Source organism: Gnatocerus cornutus, chromosome 1 (assembly GCF_029298725.1).
Source record: "Gnatocerus cornutus isolate USDA-ARS CGAHR chromosome 1, icGnaCorn1.1, whole genome shotgun sequence".
Lineage (NCBI taxonomy): Eukaryota > Metazoa > Arthropoda > Insecta > Coleoptera > Tenebrionidae > Gnatocerus > Gnatocerus cornutus.
In genome coordinates this window covers 23,723,797-23,750,756 of record NC_142233.1, presented here as the reverse complement: position 1 = coordinate 23,750,756, position 26,960 = coordinate 23,723,797, and the positions used below count along the sequence as shown (strand labels likewise).

At 32.7% G+C, this 26,960-nt stretch overlaps 1 protein-coding gene across 1 annotated transcript in view; it reads right to left on the bottom strand.

Annotated features, from left to right (window-relative positions):
* The window catches only part of qsm (Zona pelucida superfamily protein qsm), a 73,625-nt gene extending 51,330 nt beyond the window's left edge, over positions 1-22,295 (bottom strand). The window contains exon 1 of the mRNA XM_088037568.1: positions 21,994-22,295. Coding sequence (XP_087893694.1) covers positions 21,994-22,048 — 55 coding nt within the window. The 5' untranslated portion in view covers positions 22,049-22,295. The remainder of the gene's footprint in view (positions 1-21,993) is intronic.
* Positions 22,296-26,960: the final 4,665 nt, after the last annotated feature.

Below are 26,960 nucleotides of genomic sequence, written 5' to 3'. Positions count from 1 at the left end.
TGTAATATAAACTCAACTGAAAACGACAGAAACTATTACCGGAACGTCAGCCAGAACCTCCCTTTTTTCAAAAAGTAAAAATGCACGTTCAAAGCACACCACCTGCAGCAAGACCTGCAAAATGCAACGAGGCGTCGGATATCCAACCAAACTGTTTTAACTTCTTGCGAGCTGTCAGACCTTTTACTATTGCTACACAAGCCGACAACGACAGATTGCAGAGTGGAGAAGCCAAAGGCCACAAAACCAAACATTGAGGTTATTGTAACTTGTGTAGATATTACAGAAATGCAACAAAGCGGTCGAGAGCTATGAGAACAAGAGAAACTTGGGGATTTTCAGGGCCCGCTTCCAAAATTTAAGGTAGTATAGACTTACTTGTGGTTACACAGAAGCACCTGTTGTACACACTGCTAGTCTTCCTTTTCTTATAAGCCTAATGTGGGTATTTATAATAATTGTCTTTTAAATTTCAGTCTCTGGCTTTGATATAGCAGTGTGAACACTTCAAGAATCTTATTTTTTGCAACTGAAAAGAAATAGGTACTAGATGACAGCTTATGTCTTGTTCTTGTTCTTCTTACGTTTTTATTAGCTATTGTTCACAGGCATGTTGTGCACTTTAAGGCCGCGCTAAATTTCCAACTGTAATAATTAATATCTCCATGTGATGGATGACTATTACACTTTCTCTAGCTTTTACGAGCAATTGTAAGCTCATGCACATCTCCCATATGTCCATCGGCTTAAGTGGCATCAGTGCCACTTTCGTCTGATTAGCAAAGACACACGGCTTTACACGCGGAATCGCACAATCATATATAAATATTTATAGCCTATAATTCTTATGAAGAGGTGCCGCAAATCTGATATTTTAGTACGTCTCGGCCTCATCAATTTTCTCACAACTAAAATAAATCTGTAGATGTACACAGTTTATTGTATGCCTTACAAGACTTGTTAGTTAAGTTGTGCGTTGGTTCAGCTCTTAAATCATCACAAAGACACGGAAAATGCTTTTTGAGAAACCACTGAAGACGCGCATATTAAACCGAACGAAACGAAGAAGTAAATGCCAATGAGATGGGTATTAGGGATTTTAACAGTTAGAGATCCATTAATTACGCGCTGTGTTCGGAGTTAATGAATGATAAAACAACCAGGTACGTTATGGAAATGAAGCTTTTATCTTTGTATGGAATAATACTCAGACTACCGGTACAAGCACTGGACTTGTTATTTCGCCTGATATTCTCAAAAAGGGGCAATGATTCCACCTTAAGCTACTGAACTTGTCCTTCGTTTATGCGATTGGCATCGTTTCTCCTCAGCATATTTGATGCAGTGTTTTTGACTTTTTGTGCATCGCTTATAAGCCTTTTCCGTTGCAATTGCAGAAAATGCTGGTTTTTAAAGATGCAATAACGAGCTCACTGCTTGTTATAGGAACACAGAACAACTAAAAAAATAAATGTGTTGTGCAGACTGTTATAGAAGTGGCGACTTAAACACTTCCTACATGGTTAAAAATTGGATATGGACTTTTTCCAATTAACCATTTAACGATGAAATGTTTAGGCTTAATTGGTCACTCTAGGCCGCTTATTAATTATTGATAATGACCACGCGGTGATCAGTTGCTAGTAATTTATTTCTAAAACTCCGTCTTCAGATGTTAACATACTCATTTGAAAAGAAACAGTTCAGAAGCTATTACCGGTGTCAAAAGTGTTATTAGACAGATGATTTGCAACCGCAGTTTTTTCATATGAAGAATTCTTGCGCAAGCAACGTATCGTTTGTAATTGAAATGCTCATTAAAGTCATATATTTCTTAACGCGTATCATCTTATAACAAGATTACATTACCCAACAGAACTTGCTCAGGTGGTAAATGAAACTTATTAAAAAAAGTATTATAAATATGCAAAGGTAAAATTTTTCATTTCATTCTTCCTCGTGCATTATTACGGTACTAAAATTTATAGAAAATAAAAATCGTTTTAAAGCTTAGTAAATTGTCTTTTCTTACTCTCTGTCAATTCCATAACTTGAATGTTTAAAAAAAATAATAATAATTTGTACAGTAGACCTTTTTTCTGGAATTTTTCTGATAGAAAACGGACTTTAAATTCGGAATCAAAATATCTTTCCACTTCTCCAGTCCAATTTTTTACAAAAATTTGTTGTGTAAAAACTCTACATACTAGGTACATAGTACAATATGATCCAATAAATTTTTGATCAGCCCTTTTGTGGAAAACAAAAAAAATGGAAAACGTGTGGCGTAGTGAACTTCGCATAATAAATTAAGTTGTTATTTGGCTCTTATTAGTATTATTGAAAAGGTGTTCACCATTCCAAAAAAGGCTTTTGTTATTGAGTCCTGTTCTAGAAATGGTGCCAAAATATGAATGAAAAAATGGGTGAACATAATAAATCACCGTATAATCATTAAGTCGTGTTTTTGTTTTTGTGAGACTATGAAAAATCAAAAAAATGTTAAAAAAACTCCAGACTCTCTGTTTTCGCAGGAGGAGCAAACAAAAGAAAATTAGGAAAATGGCAACTGTACCACCCATAAATTAAATTTCCAGTATTCAAAGCCATAGTAACGTTACTGTTGTATTGTTGGCGTTAGTCTGGTCGGCTAATGAACGAGTAATGTAACTATGGTTTCACGTGAACGATGCCACACTGATCGAGATTGTTGATAACAATTTTCAGGCATTTCTTAGAAGTTTTTTACGATTTTTTTGCACTATGCCTTTGCGCGAAATGTCCTTTAGGTAACAAATTCATTTGAACCTAAAATTATTGCACAGAAATCGTTAATTTTGGCATTGAACTTTGCCTCTTCAATCCATCATATCTCGAAAAATTGAAGACATGGATTTTTTTAACATTTTTCCGGTGATCTATGGCATTGTCCGACAGCCTGTATAACCACAAACTTTGGCCTTAACATGTCAACGGTTTTCACAAGAGTGCAGACGTCCTCTAAGAACTTAAATCGCTTTAATACCAATTTAAATTATTATCTAATATTTTACAACCAATAATCATGTTGACAGTTGCAGCTTGTTTCAACGAAGACCTACGTTTTCCATGTTTTTTGTTATTCAGAGAAAGGCTGATTAAAAATGTTTTGGATCATACTGTATTTGTGGACACATCTACTTTCTCAACTGTGACTGATTTTGTAAGTCATAACTTGGAGAGGAAATTGGCTAAAAATCTTATTTTTTATTTCATTAAACCGGACCTGATAACGCAAAATGAGCTAATTAATGCGTCAATTTAGCCACTACTTAGCCACAGTTAAGCATGTAATTTTAGTGGTTTGAATCTGAACATTATGACTAGTTAAATGTTAAGACAAAATTTTATTTTCTTTTATTAAATCGGAGGCGGTAATTAAAAAAATTGGTGCAATTTTAATTTTTTAATATATAAATCAGCTAATCGTATTAAAATGTCCTAATAGGACGTTCATAAATTAAAAAACGTCTTAATAGCGCCGATTCAGGGCGGCAGAGTGCTGCCTCAGCTCGGATTTAGATAATTATCCCGCATAAATTATGTCCTAATCGTCTTAATTGAAGCTTAATTAATCTAATGATGAATGCGTCCGATTAAATCACTCCGACGTTTTCCCGGTAATGTCTTTTGGAATCGTTCAAAAATGCTTCAGACAGCAAAACTTGTAAAACCTGACCCGATATAAACATCGATGGGAAATATCTGCATTGAGGCATTTTTCATCGATTCGCTTTAGAAAACATCGACGCAACAAAGAGGAATGATTAATAAATTCATATAAGAACTCAGCAGGGATTAAAATAAAGCTGTAATATACTTTGTGTAGCAGTGAGCTTTGCTCTGCGCTAAATTGCATTCATCGGAAGCTTTGAACACTGATGGAAGAGATTTGAGGTTCGAAATGTGTGTGCATCGTTGACGGTTTGTTTATTACCTTGAACTGTTCGACTACGTAATCGTGGAAACGGTAAATTTATTTTTAAATTGCAGACGAAGTCATCGTTGTGATATTCGCAAATAAACAAATGTGATAAAGCGAACGGGCTTTGTCGTAAATTTTCGATGCAGTTGTGTTTATGAAAGAAATTTCTTTTTACGAAGTACTGTTATCGCAGCTCCAACCAACTCAACTGAAAATGCAGATATTTCATGTGGTAAATGGCTTCAGGTCTATGGCGCGATGCACATTTACATTGCAACAAAGAGTAATTTTAGTAGTTATACATTGATTGCAAATCGGTTTTAGTTTTTGCAAGCATTTTATAGTAATGATGCTTATTAAATGTCACAACTACGTTATAAATTACGATATATAGCTGGTCGGCATTCTTTGTCTATGCAAAAAACTTGATTTTGTCTAACGATGACGGAAACTAACAAAATTGGAGATTTTTTTTAAGAATTGACGATGACAAATTTCATTCGTTATAAACATCTGGTTAGGAACTGAGTTGTCGTAGATAAACTTTAACGGTTTGTGAAATTTGTGCACTCCAAATAACGCGCCGGACTATAATATAAAAGCAAATCCGTGCATGCAGCGGCCCCGGAAATGTAACCGGAAACCACGGAAATCGCTACAAAACATTTTAGGAAGTTGACTTTGTGCGGAATTTGGTCTGGAGCATATAAATTAAACAACGCACTTATTTCAGCCGGTATAAAAACTTTCCGTTTTACAAATCCTCAAAGATTTAGAATCTGAACAGTGTTGAAAAAGTACTGAACTCGGGAGTTGCGCCAAAAAATAAAAACACAGTAAAAAATGTCGCTAACGAAATTTACTTGGAATTCATGTTGCGCAGCAGACTTTTCATGCATTCAAAGTAGTCTCTTGAGTTTTTCATGTATTCTTGTAAATCGATAGGGGGTGTTGATATCCAACAGTGTGCGGAATGATTAGTACATCAATTGCTTCTGCCCACGTTGTAACACTATGGTTAATCGCAGGTAATAAATCAGATATCCCGCAGAAGTTGCGTAATAAAAGGAATAGTGGTTGGAAAGAACGTTTTATATAAAATTGTAAAAACTCTTAATTAATGAGTTAATTGGTAATTCGATGTGTAATTGTTGTTAAATACAGAGGAGTATGGTCGAGATTAACCATCCACAACGGTGCTAAAGACCGGTTTTATCTTGTTAAGGGTTCATTAGTTCGGCTTGTTTGAGTAAATTTAATTTGAAGAAAAGACGTGAAGTTTGCTGATTCTTCTTTGCAATTTAAATAAAATAATTTGGAAAAATAAGCATAGTGTACTATTCCAGTAATGATGTTTGTCTGCAGTAATGATGTTATAAGAATCTTAAATTCGAGATTCTATTCTGGAACAAGAGAATTAATAGAAGCTCAGATTTGAAGGATTTGCATACAAACGTTATTCTGCGAGCAAAAGCAATACTGCTCCTATATTAGAGCTTAGTACTATAAGTCCACTTATTACCAAAGTTGGCAACAGCATCTAGCAATTTTTAACGGTAACAGTTGGAAGCAAAAGTGTTTGACCTTGACGCAACTGTGACATTGTCATGTGTAAGTTTGTCAAGATTTGCACAAAATTTATTTAAATCTCTCTGTTAGAACAAATTTTTAATTAATTTATTATTAATTAATGTGAGATGTTAATGCCTCCAACTGTTAACCTCAAAAATCTCTACATTCAATTTTCCTATAATTGAAAATTTTTTTCTCATCTAAGAATTTTCAAAAATTTGCACAGTAGATTGAACCGATAGCAATAAGCTCTAGTTTACCTACATACTGAGTTTAGCCAATAAGCATGAATACCCTTATTGGGCCATGTATCTATACCTACATAGTATGTAATAATAGTATTCATCAATCAAGCAGGCGATGATCTGAAGTATTGTGTGATTCATTAAATTTCCATTCGCAGTTGGCTTTGAGAAAAAAATTCATGTCGTAACTAACACCATTACAGTAGTTTCGACTTAATATTTGCGAGATTTGCTAGTTATCGAACAAGAAGTCAACGCACGTCCAAAATACACGGCCTACCTAGAATGGAAATTTAATGAATCACACGATATATATAAACTCATTTATTTTGAATTCCGCATTTCAAGGTCATAATTTGTGACAGTTGTGGAGCTTTACGAAAAATTTAAGAGGATTTATGTATTGAAAACAATCACGAACAGGTCTTTGGGTGTTCCAGTACTCGTTTATGTTCAATTCAATGGATAAATCTTCTCAAATTTGCCGTAGAGCTCCACAATTATATATATATATATAGATATTTCGCACGAGTGTAAAAGTAGATGCACGAGGCGCCAGCCGAGTGCAGATATTACACGAGTGCAAGAAAGACACTTTCCGACGAGTTATGTACACTATTTTTCCTACGACCTTTCATCATCAGGAAGAAACCATAAATTTCGACAATAGTTCATTTCTTATCTATTCTAAATGCCATTTTTCTACAACCTCATAAAAAAGTGACGTATTTCACATATTTAGATGGTTCATGTTTTTGTACATTCATTTCCGAAAGTAAAAGTCACTAGTGTGATATGAATATATCCGCACAGACCTGTCAAAACTGATTTGTCAAAAAGACCTAACCAACTCATTTTTACCATTATGCATGTTGTTTTAGAGTGAATCGTCTAGATATTTGAGACAAAAATTCAGAAGTTACATTTGTATTTGAAAATAACTGTCAATTTTGACAGGTCTGTGCGGATATATTCATATTACACTAGTGACTTTTACTTTCGGAAATGGATGTACGAAAACATCAAGTTTCGGAGTCATTTAACCGTGTGGAAAATGTCACTTTCATATGGGGTCGTAGGAAAAATAATTTTCCTGATAGTTATATTCACTATGAAAACAAAGCGGCAAAATAGTGTACGACAGGAATTCCAAAGCCACGCTTGATGCTAGAAACATTTATAAACACCTTGTATTAATCTAAGTATGTAGGTAAGTACTAGAATTTACAATATTGGTTAAATTTAAGAAAAGTAAATTATATTTTACAATCAGTGGTCTAACAAAATCTTATGCTAAAATTAAAAATGCACAATGATTTTTCATAATTTCACATAAGTAAAAATTAACGAAGAACAATTCAAATAGTATACATATTAAAAAACTAGTAAACACACAAGCCCAGGTTTCCAACTCAAGTGCTTTTAAGTTTTATAAAACGAAATTTTTATGCAAATTTTCCTATTTGCATATTAAATACCTACATTTTTTTTACAAAATTTTCCGATGTTGCTATTGTAGCACAACTGTTAACGCAGTCGATGTGACAATGGCTTATTCAAAATGAGTGAAAAAATAGCTTTGTACTAACAGCAAATTAAAAGAAAATACTTTTTATATACCTACTACTGAATATTCATCATTTTTTTCCATATAAGGTACATACTTTTAATGTTCTTTGATTCCAATGAATATTTCCACAACGTGATGTAGCAATTTTTTCTGGCTTCGTATCTTAATTCAGTCAACTGAAACCTTTTAAATTCAATCGTTTGGCATAAAACCACGGAAATTTTATACAGAGTATTGACATTTTGTGACGGTTTTGAGTTACGGGATCATAATGGTTCCTACCAAAGTATGATGGAATGTATTTCTATTCTTGTTATAGAATAGCCATTTTATGTCAATTTACAGGTCTCCCGCTGACAGTTTTGACAGTTTTAGGTTAGAACCTGGAAAACGCGACCAACTTTGAAAATGGTGGTACTCTAATAAATCGTCATGAAATAACCATAGTTACATCCAATCAGTCAATAAATCTTTTAACTATTTAATCCTTTGATTTGCAATCCAACAGAGTGTATAAGAAAGGTTTTTAACGGAAATAGTGCGTAATTTTCAGAAATGCCAAAAATTTGACAATTATTTTCTCACCAAAAATCTCCCTAGGCAACGTTGCCGGTTGTAATGCAGGGGAAGATTGCGGTGTTGGTGGTTTTTAAAAAAAAAACGGACTTTACTTTTTTCTATCGTAGTTGAAATCCAGATATAACGAATAATAAAGGTGTTTTAATGAGTGATGCATAAAAATAAAGTAAGTAGATAATGTATTCAGTGTGGAACACCATATAATATGAGACGCTAACAATGAAAGTTCAACGATGTAAAAATGGAGGTAAATTTTTTGGTGTGTAATTAAAATGGTAATAAAACTAAATAAAAATGCCCTGCACATCCGCATATTTTCGTGAGTAAAAACTGTAATGTAGTGAAGCTGAAAACTGCTTTCGAATCTAATTTGAATTTATTGCCTTCTTTCGATGATCTAACGTTAGAAAACCTCCTTTAATTCAAGTAGCTAATAACCCGCTTGTCGCAACTTAAAAAGCGCTTCCATGCAAAATCGCTCTAGAAATGCATCTGACCGGATCTCGGGATGATGTATGACTTCACCGTTGTCCACGGAGGTTCACCTTGTTATGTAAACTATGATTTATGTCGTGGCGTGTGGTATTTTGGAACGGGGTTAAATCTCCGGTTTAATACGACCTCTGAAACGTGATCATTTCGTCCACGTATTATCTGTACCACGTGCATCTGAAGCAGGCGTAATGACCGATTGTTGTTTTGGACAACTGTAATTGAATATGTTGGAAATCATTAACGTTTCGGCCATTGTTTCTTCCGACAATTATTGCTGTAGCGTGGTCAATTACATTAAATATATATGGACACCTGAAGCACACTACTGCGAACGTTGTTTGCTTAGATAGTCGCCGATTCCCAGATTTGTACCATCGGCAAGCAGAAAGTGGACACTCGGAGGCATTTGCAATTATCATCAGAGAAATCTCGTAAAGATCGCGGGCTGATTTATACAGAGATAGCACGAGTATTTTCTACATTAGGAACAATGCGTATTGTAGTTAATCTGCGATCTGTGGGTATATGCTGGCTCATTTATCACACATGATGGTGATTTTAAAGTAACATTAACAGCACTCATCTGGGAGAAATATTTATTTGATTATAACACTCCTGAGGCAAATTTGAACTAAAAATAACATTTCAATGCAGGAAAAACAAAGCTTTCTTTAACGAGTTTTCAATGGGCTCATAAATTAAAATGGTAGCTTGCTGTGCTGGGCGCTGAACCTCGCCCATCCCTAGCTAAAAAAATTATATAGTGTTAAAACTGTACATAAATTTAGAATTACGACTAGCTCATTTGTCAGACAGGTGTAACGCAATTTGTAATGAAAATTAAATGAAGACCCATAAAATCTTTAGCATCGGAAAATAACAATACGAATTCTCACAGTGATTTATCTGGCTTATTGTAATTTTCTTTAATTATAATTACTACACCCACGTCACGGCACAAAATATAATTAATAAGTATAGTAGAACCTTGATAATAGGAATTCATGGGACCAAGGTGTGTTCGAATTAGTGATTTGTTCGGAGTACCGAAATACCGAGAATCTAATTTTGCTTATCGTTGTCTAAGCGGCAAATACCGCAATCTCAATTTTTACAAAGTCATACGGGAGCGCAAAAAAATGTTTTTTTTGGGCAGTGTAAGTAATTTTTTTCAATAATTAATTGGTATATGAAATTTTAGCTTAAGGTCAAATCTATTTAAAAATACAAAAAATAATTTCCACCTGTAAGTTTCCAGCGAAAAATTTATCTAAGAAAACAAAATATTACCACTACAGAGTTTGCGGATTTGCCGCTTAGACAACGAATACAACAAGTAAACTAAATCGTATTATGTTACCTATAGCAATCTTACTACTTCAGTTATTGTTAAAACGTTCATTAGAAAAAGTTTAAGACTAAAAATAAAATTTAGAGGCAATAAATCAAAACTGTTCCTGTTCGAATTGTCGAGGCGCTGCAGTAGTTGCAAAAGTCAAAATTATTATTCTTTTCAGATTATTTTTTGTTACAAACTGTTAGAATCTTTTTGGCCTCATGAATTGTAAACGTCAAATTAACATTCAATTGACATCTTCGGAAACTCTAGATTTACAAGCTCCCTGGACGTTTACACAAGCCGTGCGGTAAAAATTGCCCAAATCGTCTGCTCTTCAGATGCGTTTATAAATTAAAATCACTTTACCATAATGAAGATTGATCACCAAAGTGGAATCTACCTAAATTCTTATCTCAATTAAGACAGTATTTCTATTTTTAAAGTAATATTAAAACGTTTTTATACAGCGCCATCTTGTGTACTTTTTGTGCACCAATTACAAAATTGACAGAATTGAGAGATGATGAAATTTACAAATGTCAGATGTGACAGTTCTCATGAATTTCGAAACACCCAATTATTTTTCGGCCAAAAAGTTTAATACAACTCTTGTGCGTTAACCATTTTACAGCGCTCAATCATTAAAGCACTCTGGCTACGCCGTCGTGCTTCAAACTGATTTCGCGCTGTAAAATGTAACTTACCACACGCGACTGTAAATAACTATTACCTCCATCAATGTTGTCTGCGTTATTCTTCAGACGTAGTCATTCACCTTATGACACGACATGCTTCATTTCTTTCTGCAGTTGCACTTCCTTAACAATTACAGAAATAACTTTTTTTTCAAGACTAAATTGAATTTACTATTTCAAGAGTTTACGGTTAAAAATGATTCTTTACGGAATTGGATTATTATGAAAGTTTCGAATGTGATGAATAACATTGCAATTTGCAAAAACAACAGCTTTTACAAATATTACAGCGGAATTTTTATTTTTAATTAAAAATTAAAATCCATGAGCGCCATTCTCGATTTCATAAAAAGCTTTTGCGTTACACTCGTAATTTATATTAAAATCGGAATAAGAGTGAAACAGAATAAAAATGAACATTGAACAAAAAAGGAAAACTTCAAAGCCAATAATTTTGAGGGCAACTAGAAATTTGAAAATCTAAAAACTAAAGTATTAAAAATATAAAAGTTTGGAAAGTTTACGACCTAAGATCTTTAGAAACAATTTCTCTGTTCTATCAGACTGTTTTTCTCTAATAACATTTCTATATGTATATTTTGCGTTAACGTTACTCGCACCTCAGGAATACAATTGAAAAAAAAAGCGTTGCAAAATAAAATGTGGAAGCATTCTCAAGGAAGACATTGTGCACTAACTAAACCGCAGCGTAGCATCTCATTTTAATACGATTATCGACAGTAACGCCATGAAAGCGTTTCTGAAATGTAATTAATAATAATAAAAACGCATTTAAACTTCACAGTGAGGAAATTCTTAGGCGTGCTTAAGTCGATTAATCAGTGCATCGATGTCTTACAAGCTCGCACTATTAGCCTTACACGTTTTAATTTAACACGGTATGTGCCGTATACGCTACAAGCTAAGATGTAGAACAGACCTTAATTAGAGACATCCAATTAAGATCATATCTCAATAATAATTGCGAAAATATCTTATTAAATCAAGATTCGAGCTTTACTGCCAATCATTCGGCGCCTCGAGAAAACTCATATTTCGGTGGTCTCAGATTGTTAAAAAAATCAATGTTACCGTTAATGATTTGATACAGAGCTATTTAGTATTCAAACGCTATTAAATCATTGTTCAGTTGGCAATAAATAATTGCGACAGTCTGCTACCGAAATTCGAGGTAATGAGCTTTTAATGGTTTTTAAATAGACCGGCGTGGAATTTTCCAATGCGCAGAGATGGTACACTTGTTCTGCCAAATAAAAAGTGCAGAATGGAAAGTAATTATGGTTGGTTATGTTGGATACACCGGCCTAAAATGATAATTACAGTGCCGCTATTTGAAAATAAAAGCAGATTCACTGAAACCGAACGAAGCAAGAAAAACGAAATTACGAATCCCAACTCACTAATTTCACATTACATTTTTTTTTAAGTTTCTCAGAACTTTACAATGCACCCAAAAAGAACACAGCTCTGCAATCTAAATTACTCATCAAACCCAAAATAATAATGAGAAAATTGTTTAAAAAAAAATAATTTTATTCACTTCGCAACGTCAAATTATTTAAAATTACAAACTATCTGGCAGGTCGAATTTGAATCCAGTTCGAACTAACTTTTTATGTAAATCAGGTGACATTTCGATCTGATACAGATAATTTTTTAAACCCACACTAACGGTGCTCTGCATCGCTAAATACACCTGTCAAGCTATTTTTAATTTAAATACATCATCGGTGATTTGTGGTGAGTCAAGAAAATTAATCGTGTTTAATTTAGTGAGAATCAAATTAATACGTGGCATTTTTTACGTGTCAGCACTTGTTCCTATATTATGTTAATTACAGGCTAGAACTTGATTAAGTCTTTTCTTTATCTTTTGACACGGAGGAAAATGTAGTGGCACACCGACGTAATTACGTTTTCAATTAATGTTAGTGCTTAAATTAATGAATGTGGATCGGAATTAAAAATTGTCATTAAGAAGATTAATTTCCTCCTGAAGGCCTAAAATGATTAATTTCTTTGATATGAAAACCGAAAGCCCCACCTCAAAAAACGGTTTTATAAATTTGGCTATCAGAACTATCAAGTGTTATGTAGATTTATTCTAAAATTGCTCCAAAAATGCCAAAGAATGATAAACTGTGTTATAATAATGTTAAAGTTAGAATTTGATTTTGTTTGAAACATTAATAATCAGAGTAATTTTGCCATTTCATACATACATTGGGCAATATTTTGCCAATTGGAATTCAATTTAGAGGAAATTATTGTTCATATGTACTGAATCTTCCTGTATTTTGTGGCAATTTTAGAACAACCTGTATACACTAATTTGCATGAAATTAGATCGTTTATTATTAATCATTAATTTTCCGTAATAATTTAGGATGCAACTTTAAAGGACGTTGACGTTTGTTGGCCAACGCCGAAAACCGGACCCACGTTAAATAAAAAATTAATACATTTTAATGGAAGTTTTAATTGGGCTTAAAAGCTCTAATAACAGCATATCCAGTTTTTTATACTTTAAAGTAAATTAACAAGGAGGATATTTTGATGAAATTGACCGTTCGTTATGTTGAATTGTAGTTTATTGCATCAGCGTTTTTTTTAATGTTAGACAGTCAGATAAAAGAAGGGAAAAATATATTTCCACCGGAAAACGCGATAACGCAACCTTAAACTTTTAGATTTATCTATGAAGTAGTGTAGGTTATAACACGCAAGCCAATAAATAAATCTATTCAATGTTTAATAAAGTAATTAGTATAACGTCTTAGAAGGAGATTAGAAAAGTTGATAAGAAGACAAGATTAATTTGTTCCTGAACTTGCTTCACGAAAAAAGGGGATTTATAAGGGTAGCAAACGGTAGAAAAAACCACATATTAGTCTGACACGCAATTGGAATCAGTCAGTTTTTCGAATTTTCTTGTGCTTCCAGGAATGTCCTCTATCGTGAGAAGAAGTAGATCATCATGCTGCATGATACTTCGCTTATTTTTGCCGACTAAAATAATACATCACGTCTCTGCCATTATTTTTAAGCGGAATAAATCGCTACAAGTCGGGGAATTTCTTTTTTAAAAAATGAAATTAGTACGTACCTGTGCAAAGAGCAATTAACTGTGCACCGAAAAATGATTGATTATAGTTATTTATAAAATTGTTAAGTTGAATTAAACCTGTAATTTCTTTATGCTCACACATTATACATGAGTTACGAGCTTTGACTGCAGTGGGTCGAGATAAGAGAGGAGAAAAACACGACTTTCAAATTAAAATCGATTAGACTGCCACTGGATTTGTGTTAATGGGTTGGATTATTGCCACTATGTGATTTTAGGGGTCGGGTTTAAATGCGCTTGGGAATTATTGAAATTTCCGGCAAAGATGCGGATATTCATTTAATCAGTCGCTCTGGATTTTTTTTTAGCGTTTTTATTAAACCATGCATTTTGATAAACAGAATGTTGATAGATAAGAAAGTTGCTATTAAAATCCGAAATACAATATTTATAATAGTTACTTATGTTACAAGCGCAGAAAAGATTTCATGGCGAAATTGCGTACCTGGCGAGCTGCATGTGAGCGAGCTTTCGCTATGAGCTTTTTACGAGAATATTGTACGTAGTTTTTTATACTGTTTATTTTATAATTATTATAGTACAGGATTTGATGATAAAGACTCTGAATTGCTAGATCTGAATGCGAGGATTTACAATTTCTTAATCTAAAATTGGGGAACATAAATTTTAAAAATAAAAATATGGAGATCTGGAGATTTAAAAACTTTGCGTTAAGCAATTGGTTTAAATATTTATCTAAAATACAGAGTGTGACAGAAATAAATACATTAAACTAAACTGGTGGTAGATCTCGTTAAAAAAAATAACTTTTTTTTCTTCGGTTTTCCAAAATTCGAGCTCAGTTTCGAAATATTAATAATTTTGGAAAAAGATCAGTTTTCAAGACTACCCTCGTGTATTGCACAAAAAATGTAAACATTGCCAGCGACTCTACATAATTGCTATTTGACATGATTTGTATGCCATTACTAATCCATATTCTTGAATTAAAAAAAATCCGATGTTCAGCAAAAAAATTTTTGATTGTATTTTATAATAAAATTACGAAAAATCAATCTTTTTTTTAAATTTTGAAAAATTGCTCTGGTTTCTACAAAAGCAAACTTTGATCAATTTTTTCTCTTTATGAGTAACGTAAAAGCAACCAAAATTTGACATTCAGAAGCCAAAAACGCTGTTAATTTAGTTTTAATTTTGCCGGTTTCAGTAACAGATCATTGTTTTACGGAAAGTGAAAGTGAATCTCAAAAAATGGTTAATTTTTAAAATTCGACTTAACCGACATGGTGTTGATTTACGGAGAGGCTGGCCAAAACGCTGGTGGGGCTCAAAGACTTTGCATGGAAAGGTTTTTGAAACGTGGACAGTGTTGTGAAAATAATGGTGGTCACTTTAAACACCTCCTTTAATTTTATTCATAGACTGGTAAAATTTTATCAACACGAAAAAGCTAAGATTTCTTGTTTTCTTGGTCAAATTTGATTTTGTTCACTTATTTCCAGTTCTAAATTAGTCCATAAATTCATAAAAACGGCACGTGTCTAAAACTGCGTTGACAGAATTTGTTGTTGTTCATAATTTCAGAAAAATTAATAATAAATTAATTTAAGCCCGCAAAAGAAAGTGAATTCAACAGATAAGTTGCTTGTGCACCGCGTTTTTGCGGACAAAGTTTGTGTCACGCTGCGTTGCGGAAATGTGCATATGAAAGACACTTAAAAACTTGAGAATTTTGGAAAACCGAAGAGGAAAAAGTTGTTTGTTTTATAGAAATCTACCACCAGTTTTATTTAATGTATTGTTTCTGTTATATCCTGTATAAAGAAAAATTTACAATTTTAAACTTTCTGAAGCTATGCTAAAACTATAATAATCGGATGATCTAGAATTTTAGCATCTAAAATATAAACATGAGCTAATAGATTAAAATTTTGAGAATCAGAAAAACGATTATTTAAAAATTTTGAACACAAATTATACATTTTTTTATGTATTCTGACGAGTTAATTTTGATAATTACTTAGATTAAGTGTGGCGAGTTAAAAATAAAGCCAAAAAGCATCAACGGAAGTTCGTTTTTTGTATAATTTTTCTTGCATTTTCATCAAATGAAGTGTTGATGATATTTTAACGATTTTATAACAAGTCCTTGACAAATTATGATAAGCGAAATTAAAATCCACTAATTGTAATTACACAGTATGCATTTCATAATACGTCAAAGTCCACTTGAAACAATTGAAAAGTGTGTTTCTACAATAAATCCTTTACAAAACGAGAAAATCGCTGGAGAGGATTAAATCAGCTTACCTTATAAAGACATTAAAACCGAGTTAATTTAATGTAGTAGTCTGAATTTTTTCCGGCAATGCATCCGTGCAAATCTGTATTCCATTATGTTTTTTATGGTAATATATTCTAACGGTTTTCTTTTTACACATGTTTCCTTTCGTTTGAAGCGTCGTTGAATTACGTAATGTTCTATTTATATTCCACGGAACCGTCGAGCTTTCGTCTTCTCATATCTAATCAGCTCCAGCTTGTTACAAGGTTAATAAGTGCAACATTTTTCCTTCCTCTATAGGAATCTTTAATGAATTGAAACAGCAATAAAATATTTCTTTCCACCTGGCTACACAACCACATGCCAGAGAGCCTGAAGCTCGCTCTTCAACACAAGCAATTTTTATGTCGTGCTCTCTTTACAAAAAAAATTACAAAAAATAAAAATCCATATCGTGCTCTTTGCTCTTGTTGAATGAACGTAACAAGGTGTGAGTATTTGGGTCAAGAATCTGGTGAATATAAAGCTGATATAAATGACCTAAAACTTTTGGAAACTAACGAGGCGGAACGGTGTTTCATTATCATTAAACAATATACAGGCCGTGAAAATTGTTTCCAAGAGAAAAGATGTAAAACGAGTACATAAACGATGTTGTATGAAACCGGTACAGGATATAATCCGTGAAATCAATGATGATGATGGTGTTATTAGGGTTTGGCATGTGATATAAATCTGCCGTTAAAAGAAAATAGGAGGAAAAACAAGTGGTGTTGGGTGCAAACGGATGTGAGGTTTACATAAGAAAATAAAATACAAGGATTAAATTCATATTTATATCATGTTACTTAATTGGGTACTTAGATCTAATTAATTAGTTATTAATTAAATTTACCTTTTATTGCGGTATTAAATCTCACTTTGAAATTTAAAAATTCTTGTTTATGAAGCATACCCCATACCTGAGTGTTAATAAATTCTAATAATAATCAAAGGAAGATTTTGTTTGGAAAATTGAAAACGGAAGTTATAACCTTAACGATTAAAATTCAACAGCAATGAAGGAAAAATGTAAAGGTCAAATTACATTCTAAAACGTACAAATTGTTTACTAATTGCTTTCCGTTAAATGAACTAAAACAAAATTTACACACTCAATTACTTTTGCGATTTTAGAAAACATTGATTTATTGTCTTTCTAACAAAATGAGCAACTATCATGACACTGAGCGTAGGCAAACTTGAACTGATGGTAAACCCAATAAAATGATGTACTCGTAAATTTGCAGAAACAAGAGGCTTTATTGAAATAAGTAATTCGAATCTATATCGGTAAGTACATTTAATTGGATTTTCTGGTTCTATAACTCATTGTGACTCATAGTTTGCATTAACAAAACAAATAGAATATAATTCAATGCAAACTGAAATCGACAGTTTGTAGATATGAATAAATCGTCGTCTAAGCGGCAACATCCGCTATCTCAGTTGTGAAAATATTTTATTTTTACTTTTTCTTAGATGAATTTTTCACGGGAATCTTACTGGTGGAAATTATTTTTCATATTTTTGAATAGATTTAATCTTAAGCTAAGATTTGATACCAAGTAATCATAATTGAGCAAAATTGTTTACACTGCCAAAAATCAGTTTGTTTGCGCTCTCGCTTGACTTTGTAAAAATTGAGATTGCGGAAGTTGCCGCTTAGACGGCGAAATGCCTGTTATACAATAATTAAGGATTTAATTTATTTTTTGGCAATTATATTGTACAATTATTATGAAGGTTTGTTTTTAAGGCATGCATTTGATTTAGGCATAATAATATAGCCGCTAAGGCCGTAAAAGCTATAAAAAATACCACGAAAGTACCTACATTTTTTGTAAATAGACACCAACAAAATCAAATATTGACTAAACTAAACTAAAAAGTAAAAGTCAGGTCTAAAATTATAATTACAATTTTCACAAATTCAAAAATTATTTCAGTCTTTTATGATTTGTAAAAAGGTTATCTTGGATTCAGAGCAATTTTTGAACAACTTTGTACATAAAATTTGATGGGAAATCGTGTAAAAGTGTAATATTGAAATTAGAGGTAGGTACATACAGGATGTCCGAAAAGTCGCGTACCACCGTAATAATGTATTATCGGACAATGCCATAGATCACCGGAAAATATTTAAAAAAATCCATGTCTTCAATTTTTCGAGATATAATGGATTGAAGAGTAAAGGTTTAACGTCAAAATTAACGATTTTTGTGCAATAATTTTAGGTCTAGAAGAATTCGTTACCTAAAGGACATTTTGCGCAAAGGAAATGTGCAAAGAAAATCGGAAAAATCTTGTAAGAAATGCCTGAAAACTCTTAAAAAGATTTTTGAATCAACAATCTCAATCAGTGTGGCATCGTTCACATGAAACCATAGTTACGTTACTCGTTCATGAACCGACCTGATTAACGCCAACGTTACTATGGCTTTGAATTCAGGAAATTTAAATAATTGGGGGAACAGTTCAGCAATGTTGCCATTTTCCTAATTTTCTTTTGGTCCTCCTGAGAAAACAGAGTCTAGAATTTTTTTTAACATTTTTTTGGTACTCTTGGGGAAAAAAGAAAGCAAAATCAAGTTATATTGAAAAGGTAGTTGGGTAAATAATCTTTTTTGAAAAACGAAAATTCTTGAACAAACTTTAAGTGCTTCAAAAATTGTAATTGATTGAAACAATTACGTAATTTGACATTGAAGTCTTCATTTTATTTTCCATTAAACATCAATAAAACAGTAAAGTACTGTAAACTCAGATGACATACACCTAGTAAATTTTATGGCCACATTATGAGAGGACCGGGTAGTACCAATCTTTGCGGTTGGGGACTATAAAAATAGGCGCGCCTTGATCGATCAGTATTTAAACAGGGTCGTATTCAAAAGAAAATTGAATCTATAGTTTATCCGGTGAAGATTGGGAGATTTCGACAGTTGACATATAAGTTGGTAGCAAATTATGCTCCAAAATACACTAAAAACACTTAATTCCTACGCGAAATGGGTTGACAGGGTTGTCAGTAACTGGGGTTATTTTGTTATTTTAAATTTCGCGCGTATGGTACACTTTTTATTGCGTAGATTTAGTGACTTACTGTCATTTAAACTCTCACTGTACGAACTATAATATAATACATAATCATATGAGTCGCTTAAACGCAAAATATAATATAGTCAATATCTGAATTTAACCCTAGTTTTTCAAACAATACAAAAAGCTTTACTAGCGCTTTTATTTTTAAATCTAGGGAGATCTAGGTAGAAATTTTGTCAGTTTATAGTAATGAACTTATAAATTAGGAAGGTAAACTTTTTCAAAATCTGTATAGAATAAATTAGTCACAATTACAAAATTTATATTGTCCTGTCAGATTTCGGTCAGATGCAGATATAGTAAACTCAGTTGACATATACCTAGTAAACATTTTATGGCTTAAGTCAAACCACCCTTAGAAATAAAACTGGGTGTTGTAAACTGCAGCAAATGTCTAGATAGAGGGTTGACCGATGGTTGAATAGGCGTGCGTCTATTTTTATGGTCCCCAACCGCAAGGATTAGACTGCCCGGTCCTCTCATAATGTGGCCATAAAATTAACTAGGTGTATGTCAACTGGGTTGACTATATGGGGTTTTGCATTTAGGCGACTGATATATTTGCATATACACACTTGACCGTTTTTATATTTAAATCAAACTGTCATCTGATTCTGAACTGTCGTTGTTTAAACTTATAATAAGCTCATTGGGAGAAGTTTATCGAAATGTTGCGCGAAATGCTTCCGAGTCTGTTCAACCTTCGGTCTAGCCTCTACCTAGAAATTTGTAAGCTGCAGTTTACAACACCCAGTTTTATTTCTAAGGGTGGTTTGATTAAGCCATACAATGTTTACTAGGTGTATGTCATCTGGGTTTAGAGTACTAGATATTTATAAATGTTTTTAGCATCTGGAATTCCTGTCATGCACTATTTTGCCGCTTTGTTTTCATACTAAATATGTATATATAACTAATTACATATGTCAAAAATTATTTTATTTTTGTCACTTAATGTCGTCAGCGACATTTCAACTATAGTTTTGTGTCACAGTTTTTGACTTTAAACCACAACTGTTTTTTTTAAACTAACATTGCTATATGGTTGAGGTTAACTATAAAAATCAAATAACTAAAATATATACCTACATTTATAATGAGCGGCAAATTTCTTTGACATTTCATAGCCACGCTTGATGCTAGATACATTTATAAACCCCATGTATATTGTATTATCAATTCACTTTGATTGATTGCAAATACACGACAAGAAGCAGAGTGCATTTGAATCGCAATTAAATACGATGAACGAATCGTCTCGCTGAAATTATTTATTTTATATTTAGTTTAGCATCACAGTTTTTACCAACAAATTTAACATCTGCGTTTGCCTATTCGACTTATATAATAAAATATGAATATAGGAAACCCTGACCCATTGATCATTTTTACTGACAGTTAAAAAAAGTTAAAATAAAAATATTATACCAATTTATTTCCTAACAGAAATTCTAGTTATCTTTCATTTTATTCTTTTCGAATCCATGACATAAGTAGAGTAGATCAGCTTTTCATTTGCCGTTTTACCTACATTTTGCTTAGCTTTCTTATCTTTATTAATGCATTGACAGCTTCATAAACATGTTATGGCTTAACCAAATTGGTACTCACGAGTAATTAGTAATCATGGAAATTATCGATCTTATATTGCCTTTGAATAGGCTATAAAACTTGGAATTACTTGGTTATAACTTACAGTGTTCAAATTTTTATATTTCCGGAAAATGTGGAAAAAAACTAAAACAAAACAATAGTCCTCATATACCAGAGATAATTACAACAGTACTTCTTAAAACATGTGAAATTTAACTCTGGTTCCCACTTTTATCACTCAAAACACTTTCAACGTTTGTCTTACGATTATTCTAGTTACTTTCGTGCGATTGTACTTATAAAATTATCATAATACAAATACCAAATTAGCATAAGGATGACTACTTATTGTGTACACTTATGGTACTCCTTGCACAAAACAAGAAGCCTGAGAAGGTACTGTTAACCAAGAATCCAGCTTTCGATGACAGAACAAATATCCATTAATGTAAAGTTACAACCTTCTATTTCTTGAAGAAATAAAATAGAAATTACTCTTCTTATTATACGCGTTGGGGCGGTACTTCAATGACAGTACCTGTACTTAAGTGCAATTATAATTTTTGTGTTTGATAATGGAATACGAAACGGAAATTAAAATAGTGACGATTCCGGCCATACCCACATCTAAAAAAAAATTGGTACCATTGATGAGTATCACGCAGAACAGGGTTACTGTCCGTAACAACGGTAGTTACTTCTAGGAATCTGGTCGTCATAGATAATGTAATTAAAATGTGGTTTTCAACTTAGAACTTACATCATTCATTGGTCATTTTTTTGTGGACGTTATGTTAATGTAACATCCGAATTTATTTGATTCTGATGCTAATAGACTTGAGGCTATGTTAATTATAATGATTCTGCTAAATAAATATATTGGTTGCAACAACGAAACAGTTATCTGCATTTCAGAGATGTTAGCACTCGCGATTATGCATAGAGAGACGATATAATAGATGAAAAAATGCCTGTCATCTCGGAATTTTCGTGGATCGCTTACAATGTAATTAAGTTTAAGTCAGTGCAAAAACACATCAAACGTTCTATTATACTGATATTAGACCCCTTGTGGATCGTGACAGCGATCACCAAAATCGCGAACACGATAGTCTTCGTCTTCGTCATAATAGCACAAGAGACCCATTTTAAAGAAATGGTCCAGTCATCAGACTCTTAACGGAACCTTTGTTTTGGTTCGATCGAGTCATCCCGGCTAAGTTTTTATCATATTTAGAAGTAACGACCGTTGTCAACAGAGTACCACCTTGGCTTTCCTAACAAACCAATCGACTTTCGACTTTTGAACCTTTCGCAATTTGAATTAAGTTCTCTTATGTCACTCCCTGACCTTAGAACGATTAGTACGAACTCAAATGTCATTGTTATCTTTACCAGACTCACCTTTTGCCGAACATATCGCCAAGAAAGTGTAAAACAGAAGCACTTTCACTAACATGCTGTCTATTTCAATGGTCACTAAATTTGAAAAAACACCAAGTTATCGATCACTGCCAGCCGTCACTTCGAGAAACTGTTTGAAAGTGAAATGGTCACAATGTTTGTGTCATTTCTTTGGCACGGTGTGAGTGGGTTGCTTAGCTTAAGTGACTGAGATCAAACTGAGTGTGTTTAGCAGGTTTGGTGGGCTGTTCTCTCTCCACTCACCTGGTCATGCTGCCTTACCTTGCCTTGTGTTAGTGTCTTTCTTGTTTGCCGATTGCCTACCTGCGCTGTATACAGAATGGCCAAGTAGCGCCGGCGGGGACACTGTCTGGGTATTTGGTAAACATTTTAATCAATTTGTGATAATTTTAGAGAGAAGAAAGATGGATCTAATGATAACAAGGTGGAGACTTTAATGATGGGGAAGAACAGATTCTGTTCCACCCATTGACACTGAAACTGTTTTTATGTGACTTTCTAGGCAAAAATAATTTATGCACATTTCTTTATAAAAACTTCGACATTTTCCCCAACCAAACTTTCTTTATTAATAATCTCTTTCGATATGCCAACTCACCAGCAAGGTTACCAATTTCAATCGAAGCTTTTGTTGATGTGAGTGCACGAACATGTGGCATTATAAATTATTGTATAAATTAATAACTTGAAAGCAACAGTCACGTTCAAACACTTTCAATTACTGTAGTTGCTATACTGAATTTTTGCAAACCCATATTTCTTTGTAGACAGCCTTAATTATGCTGTCAATATAAATTTTAAAAATGGATTTATTCCTATATTTGGTGTTTGCTTCATTACTAACAAAATCTTCTTATTTTATTTATTTATAATGCGTGAGCAGAGTAGTTTAACTAAGCAGAAAGGCTGTAGAATCTTTTTGTACATTTTGTGTGATTTTCTTTATTTGCTGTACTCCCTGACAAATGATAAATTTAAAATTGGTAAAAAATTCTTTGTTTTCCAAGGATTTATTTTAAGCTTTATTAAAAATTTTGATTCATGTTGGGGTTGGGAGGAGATTTTTTACTTAATAATTTTCCATCATTCTATAGTTATAATTATTTACAATATTGTTTTATACTGTACGTAATAATTAAGTATAATTTAACTAAATAATTTTTTTTTCAAACGTCATAAAAGTGACACATTATCTAGCTTATTATTAAGCAGAACACAGCACTTTATATACTTGAGCTCCACCGTAACCATAGTAATGTTTCCATTGCACTATGATTCTGTATGAAAATCAATTTTTTTAAGTAAAATAGAGCAATATTCTATTGTTTCCAAAAAAAATCGTGTATCCCATTCAGAGCAAAAATGGCTTTGTGTGCTTCGCCTGTTAATGTCTGCCTCGCTATGTTTGGCAGACACACGAACAGGCTAAGCACACAAAACTTCATTTTTACTCTTAATGACGTAATTTACTATTTGTAATAATATTTGAACACAACAACTTTAGTAAAATATTATTTTAGAGTATAATCTAATGTTATGATAAAGATTGGATTTCTTCTAAATACTTTTTTGTCGCACTACAGCTTTTTAGAACGGACAGCGCTTGACAATTCAAGAGCCCAAAAAATTACTTATCTGATTTGTCAATTTAATTGTTAATTACCCAATTCGATTTAAATAACAATTAATTTTGCGTCAAAACCCAGTGGTCCACTTTTCAATGACTGTGGTCGTACTGGTAAACATCATGTTCTTATTTTTTAACACAGAATGATTTCAATCGACATTAAACATTTCCTTTTACATAAATTTACTACCAAATATGTCTCACATCCTATTAATTTTTACCGAACATAACGTACCTACCAAGTCAAGTTTATAAATTGCAAGTTCATGATGTAAAAAACTATGGTATCGACCTAGTATACATGTAATCAATTGACCAGGATTATGGCGCCTAGCCTATCAGTTAATTGAAAATCTTTATTAACGCAGTTAGTCCTAAATGGGGATTTGAGATTAACAGTTTAATGAGATATTAACAGTATAGAAAAAGTGTCAATTAAAATGAGAAGACCGATTTTTTAACAAGAAAGTTGGTGTAGTAAAGAGAAGATTTTATCGAAACGATGTATTGGAAAACCCTAAAATATTATTTATTGTTGGCTTAGTCACTGGCGGTTTTCATAATAATTTATACATTTTGAACAACCATTATCCAATTTCTGCATCATTGCATTTTCTATTTTTTCCCCTAGTTAATAGACTCAAATTCCGTTACGAGTAAATACGAGGACCATAAACACTCAACAAGAAATAAAATCTTTTATCCAGAGTTCACGTTTTCAAAAAATGAAGTCTTGCTGATCTACTTTTCCGTCATTGTGCTGCACATAAAGCCGCTAGGATCAAACGTGACTGTTCACGCCATATCCTCCATTTTCATTTAAAAACTGCCATCAAACCATGCGACTAATAGCAAAAGACTTCACTTGCGTTTTAGCGCGATTCCGACAAAGACACGTTTTTTGTCTATCGAGTGATCGTAGATTGACTCAGGTTGATGAACGACTCGACGGCTCGTCATCCGATAAAAATAACCGATGGCGCAATTAACCGGATATGAAATATTTATAACCTCCATATAATAAAATATGTGATTAGAGATAAAAATCTAAGCCAAATTGCCGCATTAATTAAATCATGTTGTCAAACAATTTGCGGCAGGTCAAGTTTATATCATAATAAACACCGAAAACAAGATAAGACCGCGAGCAGCGCCCTGGGGAGAAAATTATACCGGATGTTGGCATTTTTGTTAAGTGGAATATATTGATTCGGAGAAACACGAATCCAGTTATAATTTTTTTGTAAATAATAGCCAAAGAAGTCGATGACTGTACGATTCTTAACAAAAGATTTGGTATGAACGTTGTCAAGTTGACAGTTATTGTTTAACTTGAATCGATTAATGTGTTATAAAAGCACTTAAGAAGACACTCCTAGAAAACTTTTATTAAAAGTCTCGTAAAAAATAACGGTGAATTAATATGGAAGCACAACTCCTTGTTTCAAATTAGTAAATCGGTGACGTCAAAAAGTAAATTTGGAGCTGTTTTTTGCTTATTTTCCTGATTTCGATTTTCATATTGATCGAATTTGAGTTCCGCATATTAATCAAACGCAGAAGATTAATCGACTTGAAGGTCTCAGGTAATTGCACTGTCGATTATTATTATCCATCAAAAGTTCTCATTAACCCATCCAATAAAAGCCTATTGGTCAAGTCATTTCCCCGAGTTGTAACTCATTCCAATCAAATTTAGTCAATTCTCGCGATTTCCTCGTTTACTCAAGAACTCAAGACAAAGCGGAACTATTTTTCAGAGTCAACAAAAAATACACAGAAAGGATAACTGCATCCTTCAGCCTGTCTCGGCAATTGCGATTTATTTTCTCGTAAACGAGGGCATCCTGTCGGTTTTTTTCAGATTCAGATCTGAGCATAAATCATTCATTCAAAATTATTAATTAAACAAGAAATGAATAAACGAACAGTTAGTTTAACAAGTTATTAAATAAATATCTTTATTAATAATGAAACCGTGTTAAAATATTAAATTTCCTACAGAGATAAATACATATATCCTTGAAAATGAGAAAAGTTTTAATTACAAAAATTACTTGTGGTGATTTTGTTATAAATGGATTATTTACAGGGGTTTAGTAAATAATTATGATATTATAAACTTCTCCAGCTGTGAAGAGAATCCAAACATGGTAGAGAAGCGACTGGCAACTGTAAAACGATTCGAATCAATAAATTAACTATAATTTTATACACTAACACGGACAAGACAATCCCAGTGCACAACTTTACCTAATTGAATTACTGAAACTACATAATAAAAAATGTTTAAAACTATAAAGAAGGAATGCACTCTCGTTATTCAGTGACCTAAATTCATCGACTGTTTTCTGTACAATGTCAGCAATGAAGACTGCATTTTCTGTAAAATCTAATATTAAGAAACCATTCAAGAAGAGATAAAACGTCTCGTTATAAATTTATAGCGCATACTACAGCCAGCAGCGGTCTATTGTGTTACATTTTAACTAACCTACATAAATTTTAGAACAACACACAGAATCGGTAAATTATGTTATGGTGGTAGTAGAAGATTTTTAATACAATTTTGTCATGTTTTTAATGGAACTAAATATTTTTGCATCGTAACATCCTTTTCATTTATAGCTCAACATTTTCATGTAAATTTGCTTGTTGGAATTAAAAAACACATAAAAGGCTGCTGCCAAAATGTTTTATATTCAAATTTGCCAATTCAATTAGTGCACTAGCGCAGTTACTTTGGTTTATTACCAAAAATATCTTTATTAAAACGTTTAGTAACAAAACAAAAAAATCCCAGTTAAAAGACCATTACAGCCAAATGCTTTTGTTGACACTGCTGCAAACTTTACGAAAAATTTACTCCGCCATAAAAACTTGTTTATCATCTCGCGTGTGCTTCTTAAACGATCGCGACAACGCTTGTTTAAAATTCGCTATTCGTTTGACTTCCTCAAGGATGTCATTTCCCTTTTTTCTTCAGAACGATTTTTATTTATGATAACTATAATTATATTTAATTATGTAGTCACGAAATGAGACGCCGCTCGAATAACCAAGAATGTAAACTAATAATTTTTTGGAAGGATGGGAGAGAGAAAAACAGTTAGGTACACATACGGTGAAGTAATAATAATAATTACTACAAACAGAAGGCTAAATATTTTGAAAAATTTGTTTTACATTATCTATTAAGCTTGACCTAGCTAATAGGTAGATACGTCCTTTGAGTTTGTAGACTGCAAAATAAGTATCTAATATTGTAACAAAAATCGCTCGAAATTGTAAATTTGACATTCCGTCCGAAAAATACGCT